Below are 10,451 nucleotides of genomic sequence, written 5' to 3'. Positions count from 1 at the left end.
TAAAACCAGAAATGGCTCTGATGTAATTAGCACCTTCATGAGGTATTCAGCCGATGGCCGCACCATCGGCCATGTTTTTAATGTAAACAACTGAGCTGTCAACAGAGATCTTTACTCAAAAGAAGCAAAACCCCTTTAAAGAAACGTGCGCTGAAATATAACTCATCCATGCTTACGACGGCACTTGTGGCACTTCAATAGAATCGGCGTGCTTTGCGTATCTAATAAAAAATTGAAACTACAGAAAACGACAGGGAAAAAGAACGACCACAAGGTGTATATAGTACAAAAGTAAACGAAAAGACAAAACAAAATAACCGCACCAGATATAATTGGCTACATAACTGTGGAATCGATGCGCACAACACGAATTCCTCAACTGCACTTTTTTTTCAGTTCAAAAACATGTTTCGGTAACTGTAAAAGGGCAACCAGCCATATGTAATTCCATGATCATAAGTTCCAGAAGCCACAACAGAATGTCTGTTTTTGCCACGCAATGAAATGAGGAAGTGATTAAAAGTTCTGAATAATCAGTCATTTGCTTCTAAATTCATTTCGAATTATTATTATTAACAATGCTGAAATGCCGATGAGAGCATAAGAAAATGACAATTGAAGGGTTAACTGATACCAGCAGGGTTGAGGGCAGTCGTCAATCATTGCTAGAGTTTAATATCTCCGAGTTGTTATCATTACAGTTGTTTATGAAGGCAGTCAGAAAATGGCAGGTACAGTGAATAAATGTGATCCATCTTCCTAAAAATAAAATGTTCAACTTTTATAGATGTCTATCCACGAGGTTCAAGTTGTCTCGTAAAACGTTTTCAGTTTTCACTCTTCGACCAAATATTTACTCAAAATTAAAGCAGTTAGCCTCTCAAATGTACATGTATAAAAAAGCACTTAGAACTTTAAAAACTACAGAATAATTTATTGTAGAATTGATCTGTTATTTCCTGCCGTGCCAACATCGAAAGAATTCGATACCACAAAAAAATCATGGGAACCTACACACGCAGACGTGTGTGTTGGAGAGGACTCACAAATTTTCGTGAGGGCACCAAATCAGCTTTAGAAAGTCTATACGGTGACCAATTTAAATTATCAATTCATTTGACAAAACCAAATTATCTTGTAAAGCTGTAAAGTTAAGTCACATTTCGTTTAAACCCTCGGAGACTTGATAACGAAGGTTAAGAGTTGTTCCATAAGTGATGGAATTTTCGCCTGGATTTTCGCCGAAAATTTTGGGTTTTTGTTCCTTGCCCTCACCGATCTACTAGGCAAAGCGGGGTAAAGGGGAAATAAGGAACTGAGCGGGCCTAACACAGGAATTAAATGAAGGAGGGGGAATTTTGAATTGTCTCAAGTCACAAATATGTCTTCGTGTATGGGTTGGGCTCTATTAATACACATTTTCTTTGCCTGTATTACCACAATGAGTATCACTTTCTCCACTTTTAGTCTTCACTGAGCAGCGCTTAGAGGAAGACGGAATTAGCATTCAATTAATCGCTACTGGTTCCGTGTTTCATTTGTCCACTCCCCGAAATGAAAAATTTTACATTTCAATCTTTTCTTCTGAGTTAATCTTTAAATTTAACAAATTTAACACTGGTCCAACGATATTGGACCTTCTGAAGAATATTCATCGTAGAAAATATAGTACACGATAAGTTACGATTTTCAAGAAAGCTATGTCGTAAAGAATCGAGTTCCCACTTTAACCCTCAAGTGACTGGCTTCTAATTTCTCCTCATAGCATAAACCTTCTATCAAACATTAAAGACACGAAAATAAGGGAAGTGGCCACTAACTAAAGAAGCTCTTGATGGTTAAACAATTCTCCCTGACAGCACTTTAGGAAATTTCAAGGGAACAGTAAAGAGAATATTTATATGATTTCCAATGCCAAGGAGTGAAGGGTGAATACAAGACCTCGTTGGCTGTCTATCCTATGGCGAAGGAGAACTGAAAACAACAAAGAGTATCCGAGACGGCGGCATCTAATATCTTATACACTAGTGTCCGAATCCAGGCACCAATGCCCGATTTTGGACACTAGGGTCCGATATCAGACACACTTGCCTGATTTTAGACACTACTGTCCCATTTGTAGTGTGTGATTTTAAACGCCAAGGTCCGATTTTAACACTAATGTTTGGTTCGAGACAAGCGCATGATTGTAGACACTAGAGACCGATTTCAGACTCTGGTGTGCGATTTCAGACACACCAGTGTCCGAAATTAGACCTTAGTATCTGATTTTAAACACTAGTGTCAGTTTTTTTTATTTAGTGTCCGATTTTAGATGCCAGTGTTTGATTTTAGACACTAAAGTCAGATTTTAAACACTAGTGCCCGATTCAAAACGCTAATGTCCATTTTAGTGTCCGATTCTGGAGTTTAGAGTCCGATTTTAAAGGCAAATGTCCGATCTAGACGCTGTTGTCCAATTCTAGATGCTAAAGTCCTATTTTAGAGACTAGTTTGCCAGTATACGATTTTAGAAATCATTCTCTGAATTTAGACGCCAGAGTCCGATTTTAGACGCTATTGTCGGACAAAAAATACACAGGGATGACCCGCTGGATTTTCTTTAAGTCCCCTTTAAGTGTGACAACATGTACTTATCTGTCATCTATGCTGAGTATGAAGTAAACTTGTTAAGTTCTTTTCGATGTGAAGTCTATTCTGTCATTTACTTTTTATTGTAACAATAGGAAATTCATTGAAAATGCTAAAGGAAAAATTATACTAAAAAAAGCAATATAGTGCGGAATTGAAATTTGCCCATCTGCTTGGCTTACTTTCACTCAAGTCAGGTAATTTTATTGTGTAGTTAATATATCTTAGCGCTTGATGCTTTCTAGCTTTATTTAAATGTTGTTGTAACATGTAAATGCTGTAGGCTAAATCTGCCAAACTAATGGTGATTTAAAATAATGCAAAGGAGAAAATTCTTAGAAAACCTAATTTCTTTATCCAATCTGTTTACTATCGAATGAGAAATATTAGAGATGCCTTTTAATACAGATTAAAGATGATAGTAATTTTGAGCCTGGTCTTCAATGTTGAAAAAGATGGTTACAAATTTTGTCAAAGTGTGAGTTAGAAAAAAATTGCATGCACCCACAAGGATTCACCGGCTAGAGCTAAAGCGAAAGAGATATACTTATGCACGGATTGATGTAGATTTGCGATGCAAAGCATACAACTACTTCAAAAGCCAACATACCGCAGAGAATTGGACTTATCTAGACTTTAAGGGGTTTTTTTTTTAACTCCAATAAAATTTAAAACGAACATTAAAACGCAAGGATATGCGGCTTTGGCTGTTTTATCCTTTTATCCTTATAATTGCCCTAAAGTTTCAGTTCTGGGTCTAGGGAATGTGAGCATTTCCTTCCCCAGAGGTCGCAAGCCCTCAAAGGAAGCTGACCAAAACAGTCATAGCCTTTGGAAAGTGGAACGGAACTTCTACATCGACCTCTTCCTTGTCTTCCTCTCAAACAAAGTAAAAAAGCTCACAGGGAGCTTTTAATGATCGTACAATGTCTGGAAAGGCCAGAGTCTCAGATTATCATATATACAAAAGGCTTCGTAGCGTTTAATTTTCGAGTGACTTGTTGTAAAGCTTGCAAAGGATCATTTCCATGTGACATCTTTTGTGGTGCGATTGGAGAAAAACCAAATACGATTAGCATCTCTTAATCTTCGCTCTTGGACCATCTTATTTAGGTCCTTCAAAGAACTTAGTAAAGTGACGGTAGCCAGGTCTTCGGAAATCTCAACGACGTGGAAGCTTTTTTATCGAGTTGAACTAGCTCGAGTGCTCATCGTACTTCGCGGTGTGTAGAAACCTCTTTGGCTCCCGCCGCGAATGGCTCTTTTAAATCCTTTCTTGAATTGGTCTCCAAGGAAAGCATACAAAACTGGGTTCGTTGCGCTGTTGCCGTACATCAGGACTTGGAAATAGGACTGCATGATGTACATGTATCTGCCGGTAAAAAATAAAAAAAATTGAGATGTCCACCTGTACTTCCCTCTGGCAATTTAACCTAGAGAAAATAAAGCTAAGAGATGAAATCTTCCATATTGGCCTTTTTCTCAACACAGTCCTTCAAAAGCTTTTCTTAGATCACTCACGTAAAGTGAGATCGTAGTATGGTCTATAAATAGACAATTATGTGTCCTTATTTCATGACATACCATTAATTTGATCTTCATCAAAATCTACAACACGCACAAGCTGAAACCAAATACCCTGGATACTTTATGGACCTACACGTGGAAGTCACTCTCTTAGCTTCATCCTCTTATGGTGCAACAGTACTAAAATAGTTATCCTTTTTTATTTGGCACTCAATTATGACAGAAGTCTATAAGTTTGTTAAAAATTAAGAAGGAAATAAGGGTGTGTTTTCATAGGAAGGTAAAGACAGGAATACTTATGTACGATATCCAGCATTTTAACTTAAGCAGGCTACAATTGATCTTTATGCAATATTTTATCAAAGCTTTAGATATTTGCTTACATTAGAGTTACAGCTCACAACTAACCGCTTAAATGTTAGTTGTGGAAGGTGACCCCCAACCATAAGAGGTTGATTTTCTGGATCGAAACCTCTGCAGTCTAGTAGAATTAAATACTTGTTTGACTCCCATTTTGAACTGATCACCAAAGAAAGCATAAAGCACAGGATTGGAAGCACTGTTTGAGTACATGAAGACGCTTGAGAAACTTTGTAGGATTGGAAAGAACCTATGAGAGAATAATGTAAGGAAAAGGCTTCACGTAAGTTAGACAGTGAGATGTATACAGTTATCATGATGAGCAAGCAGTGGGCATGCGCGGGTGTATATCCAGAAATAAGATGGCAGCTAGCACAAGCGATCAGTCATGTTTGGATAGTGTATCTGTAGAGTGGGGGAACTTTGATATGAATGCCTTTCATTGATCTTAGACTTATCGCTTTACTAAATTTACATCAATTTTTATAAGGCAAAAAGATTATAACGAGGCATTTAACTTCTTGAAAAAGATGGCAATCCTTAGCTCCGGGAGTCCGTGTTGTTCACTTGCCGAGTCAACCTTACAGAGACATCTGTTAGAATTCTTGTTTATTTTTCTATTTGAAATTTCGGGATGTTTGTTGTTTTATTATGTTTCGTTTCGTTTTGTTTTGCTTTGTTTTGTTGTTTTTTTTTCCACAACTCTTATTATCTGTACTGTTCTATGAATGATGACCGAAGATGACAACCGATGCTTGCATATTCCACTAATCATATCTCTTGTTTGTGGCTGTTGAATCAGAAAACAAACTTATCTGCGCGAAATAGTATAGTAAAACCGATAAATTGATCAGAACCTACCTGGATTGATATTCCCCGAAGTCTATCATGAAATACAAGGTGTGGAAAGGAAGGAAACACAACGCGTAACAAACAACCACCGCTGCCAACATTTTGATGATCCGTTTCGTAGCTTGAGCCTGGGTGAACCCAGGTCTGTCAGCCCCCTCTTTGATAGCTTTACGAAGTTTTACACCGATTTTGATGTAGATAAGTATCATAATTGGAAGAGGAATAGCGTAAGTCAATGCAAAAGTGCATAATAGGTATATTGTAGAGTAGGGCATTCCAGTGGTTATAGGCCAGTCCTCTTTACAGGCGACGCCTGCTGGATATGGTTCAGTAGTCATAACTCCCAGCATTGGCAGCGCTGGGAGAAGAGCTATCAGCCATATTAACAACATGATCAGCTTGCCTTGATACCGTGTGATACGCATACCAAATGGATGCACTATGGATTGATGGCGATCTGCAATTGGAGAACGTGCTATTATCTAAAGCAGAGTACAATAGAAGACGGAGGGTGCTCTTTGATTCTGTGGTCTCTACTTCCCCAAGGAGTGCCGATATCGTCAAAACCATAGGCTAAACTCCCAGTCTCAGCTCAGGGATTCATCAGCAAGCAATAAACGAAACAATTTCTTCCATTAAGAACCTACCCTGGGCAATCAATTGATTATATTCGGCTCAACAATACACCGAAGCTAAAATTGAAATATAACTGATTGAGATCTACTTTTAGTATAATAATCTGTTACTGCTAAAAGTATTCTTTGAATATATTCCTTACCCAATGAAATTGCCAACATTGTTCCCACCGATCCCATAACGAAGCAAGCCATCAGAGCAGGAAGGAGTTTACACATGAAGGCACCAAATGGCCAGTGAAAATCCAGTTCAAAATATACGACAGTGAATGGAATACAAAGCATCCCTACTCCAAGGTCCGCCACGGCAAGATTAGCAATAAGAAAACCCGTTACTGTGAAACAAAATTCATTCGTTAGCATGTTCTCTTTAGAAGGAGGCAGGATGTGGTTCTTTCTCATCTTCTATTTTTGTTAGACGAGAACGTAAAAATGTTTGAATCGATCGTCTCAGCATGCAAGATACAACTTAATGACATTTTTTTTGAGAGAGAGAGAAAAAAGAAATAACATGATTGTCAAAGATCTCGTTTATCGAGCCGTCAACAACCGGCTTACAGCAACATCTAGGAGTATACCATCCACTAATTCCCGTGGAATAACGGAGAATTAGTTAAATACACAGCTTCAATTTGAGATGACAACCCGTGAACTATTCGAAAGGTGAGGACCTGTTTATGAATTCTCTCACCCAATATTTTTATCGTAAATTTACACCTAAAGACAGTCCTTTGATGTAGGCCAAGTTGTTGTAAAACGTATGTAACTATGGATGAGTATACTTGTCAGTCTTTCCTCGTACCCACGTTGTGTAATTATCTTTTGTTTAGTGACTGTAAAGGCCTGGGGATGAATTTTGAGTGTCAGCCACTTGTTGGCTATTAAGATCCATCGAGTGGTTTGAAAAGTTAAAAGACAATCGATTTGAAAAGTTTCTTTTTTTTAAACAAAGCAGTCAAGAGACATGTCAAGCTTGTGCGGGTGGCCAAGTAAATACATATGCTTTTTGGATTACCCAAAGCGGAAAAACACTCAGCTAAGAAGAATTGTGCGTGGCTAAGCTGTTACCTTGCCACCCACAATCTCAGGAAGCTCATAAGTACTTCGAGTAAAATTTAAATAAAAATGACCAAGTTTATCATGATCCATTGTCTTCAGGTTTCCATATTGTAAAACAACAGCAATATTTCAGGATTACTCGGTATCAAAACATGACCTCGAGTTTTGTAAGTAATTATTAAAACTCCGATATTAACCACGAATAAGGAAAGTTGGGAAGAACCCTCCACAACTAACCATTTGAGTATAAATTATTCACGCTTTCCTATCTTGGTTGTCGGTATTTATAATATTTACCCCCGTAATCTACATTTCTAGTTTTTTATATGACGTGATTTGAAAAATCGTACAAAAACATAAAAGGTCACGAAAGTCAATGTGAATGATTTCCTGACGGACATACGATCGTCCTATTAATACCAATGACTTCAATAATTAGCGGAATCGGCTTGTTGCACGGTGAAACGAAAGCAAAAAAAAAAAAGGGAAATACTAGGAATTCACATAAAATGGCGGAATATCCTCTTGTTCTGTAATTATGAAGTTAATAAAAAGTTCCTTGTTCATCGGAAAGCTGGCAGACCGAATGCCTAATCATACTGCTTCTCTAATATGGTATCTGGTTTACTGATGGAAACAAAAACCATATTTCGTTGGACAATTTATAATTTACGCAGTAATAACATTTTTTCTTCAAAACCTTTGGCTTTATTTCAATAAATTCTTCCGTTGTTATAATAATTGTTTCTGCAATTTTCTGTTTTTCTTTTCTGTTGTAGTAATGTTTGTTCACCATCATTGTTACTTGAAGCGCGTTCAAGGTGCCTCTAATGGTTTGCTTGTACTTGAGTAGACGTCATAGATCCACTGAAGACAAATCACGCTTAAAGCGGAGTTGGTGATCTTTTGGAAGTTATGCAAACTTTGCAGCAACGCTGATTATGCCATGGGTCAACAGAGAAAAGGGAGTTCACGCCAGTTAATGGAGCATTGCTCGAAGTGAAATATTTATGTGTACTTAATCAAGATGTGGAACTGCCTTTTGTTTGCCCTTAGACAGGAAACTCGCACACCTTTTCACCCGTGTCCGAAATTGATTGCAAACTTTGCTTCACACGAAAACATGAGGACATTAGGGATTTTTCGCTTTGTGTTAGAATAACTCTTTTACACAAATCGTAACAAATAGGCCTAGAATTTAAAAATGGCAAAGGAAACGTCTAACCATCTCAATGCCGCTCGTCGCTATTTATCTATAAACCCTCTGTTGACAATGAATCATGAATTTAGGCGCGACGCCGTTTAGACTTGTTTCGAATGTTGAGGTTTCACGCAAAAAAGTGACAACACCATTAAAAGAACAGTGTGTTTATGGTATTAGTGACTCCAACTTGTAGAACCCTATTTCGTCATACTACTTTCGTGACTTGAACGCAACGCAAGAAAAAAGATTTTGAAGAAAAATCTCAAGAGCAGAGGACCATCAACAGCGGGGTACTTAGTTTATCCTTTTTATCCGTAATCCTCTTAGGAACGTACGCGTAATTGTGCTTTGTGAAGATGAAATTAACTTACCTGTATGCAGTTCTCGTGTTTTATAAACCACGAAAATTACGAGAGCGTTTCCAAACGTTGCCAACAAGAATATAATGACATACACCGTGAGGCGAAAAATTCGAAGGCCCAGTGGTTCCACAACATAGTCCATCTGAGCTTGGGGTGCTTCCGTCCCGTTGGTCGCATTATTCATTTTTGCGAAGAAAACAAGAAGGTTTTGTCCGAGTAAGACTCACGATAATCTACATATGATTAAACGACCCAACGATTAGCTCTCGAGAGAATCACTAATGGGTCAGCATAATTCCTTCTGAAGTCGACTTGGACTCGTCCGTTTTGACATCTGTTTGGCGGGGCCTTTTAGTTTGTTTCCTTTTAGTGCTGTTATGACTTTCCCTCTTCTGTAATGCGACCCTTGAGTTTACTTACACAACAAATAAACGTCCGACCATTAAGGGAGATAGTCTAGATTGGTTTCCTGATTACAAGGCGCCAAAGCCATTTTGCTTCCCTTCAACCTAGCAGGGATTCAATTTAGAACTGCGTGGTGCTGAAAACTCGTGTTAAGATCGTATTAAGATATCCTTGATGGTGTCAGATGGTAACATTTTAATAGGTATTTAAGAGCCAAGACAGGATTTGTTGATAAACAATGAACACGTACAAGCTTTTGTGTTTTCCGTACATGGATTTGAGGTGAATTTGATAAGTGTGAATTTGCATTATTGAATGTTCAAATGCCAAAAAATTAAAGGAACATGCAAGATCTTCAATTTGGAAAGGATCTCAATACACGCAGTCTGCAATCTAAAAGTCGTAGATAAACATCTCAGACTCCATTGTCCGAGATTTGTGGGTCAAAAACGCTGTCCTCAATAATTGTCATGTAGTATTTTCAATTAGAGAAGAAAGGGAAACGTTTCAGCATTACCATTACAAAGAAATGATGAAATCTAATTAAACCATCGGTAATTACGAAACCTAATTTAACAACTTCTTGAAATGGCGTGGATCAAAATTGCATTGGTCAAGCATCTCCGGAAACGTTTTGATTTCACAATCTGCCTCAACGTGTGCTACGTCTGGTACGTCAACCATCTTACATTGCAATGAACCGGCTGAAAATAGTACTGCTGATCAGTTGATCCGTTCAACAGAAAAGACAACATGAACTGGTAGGCTTATGCAACACAATGGCTCATAGAGTACGGGCACCAGATGGATTTGAAACATGGAAAAATTTTAACTGGAATGTGCCAAACGAACTTCTTGACATATAATTTTTTCAGGTGAACTCCTGCTCTTACTAGTTCTTTCATCGAGCAACGTGATTTAGTGTCAAAACAAGCCTCTGTTTCAAGCACAGCCACATTTGTTTCCAAAATTAAGAGCCAGTTCCCTGTAAAAGTACGCCAATGTCGAATTGGATGACACTTGCAGAATTTATTATGAAAACAACTGTCTTCTCTAAGCGATGTTTTGAACAGTTTTTTATTTCAAGACTGAAGGTTCTCTTTGATTTACTTGGTACAGAACAACCGGATATTATCTCAAGGGTCAAAAGGTTATCAGCTTTTTAATAACCAAAGCCAAAACAGGCAAAACCTATCGATGATATAATATCACTATTCAGATGATGATATTTCACACACAACATAACAAGTTCCTTCCAAAAGCAATATAACTTAAATCTCTAAACTTTTGGACTACAGCAGAAGCACAGATCTCAATATTGTTAATTTACGATAAGGTGGCAAAGAGCGAAGGACCTATCTGTAATTTCTAAAGAACTGCCTAAAAGACCTACCCCTTGACTTGCAAAGTAGACGT

The 10,451-nt window shown here is 37.9% G+C and overlaps 1 protein-coding gene across 3 annotated transcripts; it reads right to left on the bottom strand.

Annotated features, from left to right (window-relative positions):
- Positions 1-2,703: 2,703 nt before the first annotated feature.
- On the bottom strand, positions 2,704-9,181 carry LOC131796743 (neuropeptide FF receptor 2). 3 transcript variants are annotated; one of them, XM_066161489.1, is made up of 5 exons: positions 8,640-9,180; positions 6,149-6,340; positions 5,380-5,827; positions 4,567-4,768; positions 3,868-4,003 (listed from the first exon to the last, which is right to left on the bottom strand). In XM_066161489.1, exons 1-4 carry the CDS (start codon positions 8,812-8,814, stop codon positions 4,570-4,572), a joined length of 1,014 nt encoding a protein of 337 aa, XP_066017586.1. In that variant the 5' UTR covers positions 8,815-9,180; the 3' UTR covers positions 3,868-4,003; positions 4,567-4,569. The 3 variants fall into 3 exon arrangements, with proteins under 3 accessions (XP_066017590.1, XP_066017586.1, XP_066017588.1); XM_066161491.1 differs by having other exon boundaries at positions 3,889-4,003; positions 4,542-4,768; positions 8,640-9,181; XM_066161493.1 differs by lacking the exon at positions 4,567-4,768 and having other exon boundaries at positions 2,704-4,003; positions 8,640-9,166.
- Between the last annotated feature and the right edge of the window lie 1,270 nt (positions 9,182-10,451).

The sequence above is a fragment of the Pocillopora verrucosa genome, chromosome 1, assembly GCF_036669915.1.
Source record: "Pocillopora verrucosa isolate sample1 chromosome 1, ASM3666991v2, whole genome shotgun sequence".
Classification (NCBI taxonomy): Eukaryota; Metazoa; Cnidaria; class Anthozoa; order Scleractinia; family Pocilloporidae; genus Pocillopora; species Pocillopora verrucosa.
Note: the sequence above shows the minus strand (reverse complement) of the source record. Positions and strands in the feature narration are given on the sequence as shown.

Coding starts and splice junctions, on each gene's coding strand:
- LOC131796743 (XM_066161491.1), bottom strand. CDS start 8,814: ATGAATAATGCGACCAACGGGACGGAAGCACCCCAAGCTCAGATGGAC. Junction 6,341..8,639: donor AACACGAGAACTGCATACAG/GTAAGTTAATTT, acceptor TTTGTTTCACAG/TAACGGGTTTTCTTATTGCT. Junction 4,769..5,379: donor TTCGGGGAATATCAATCCAG/GTAGGTTCTGAT, acceptor ATTCTCTCATAG/GTTCTTTCCAATCCTACAAA.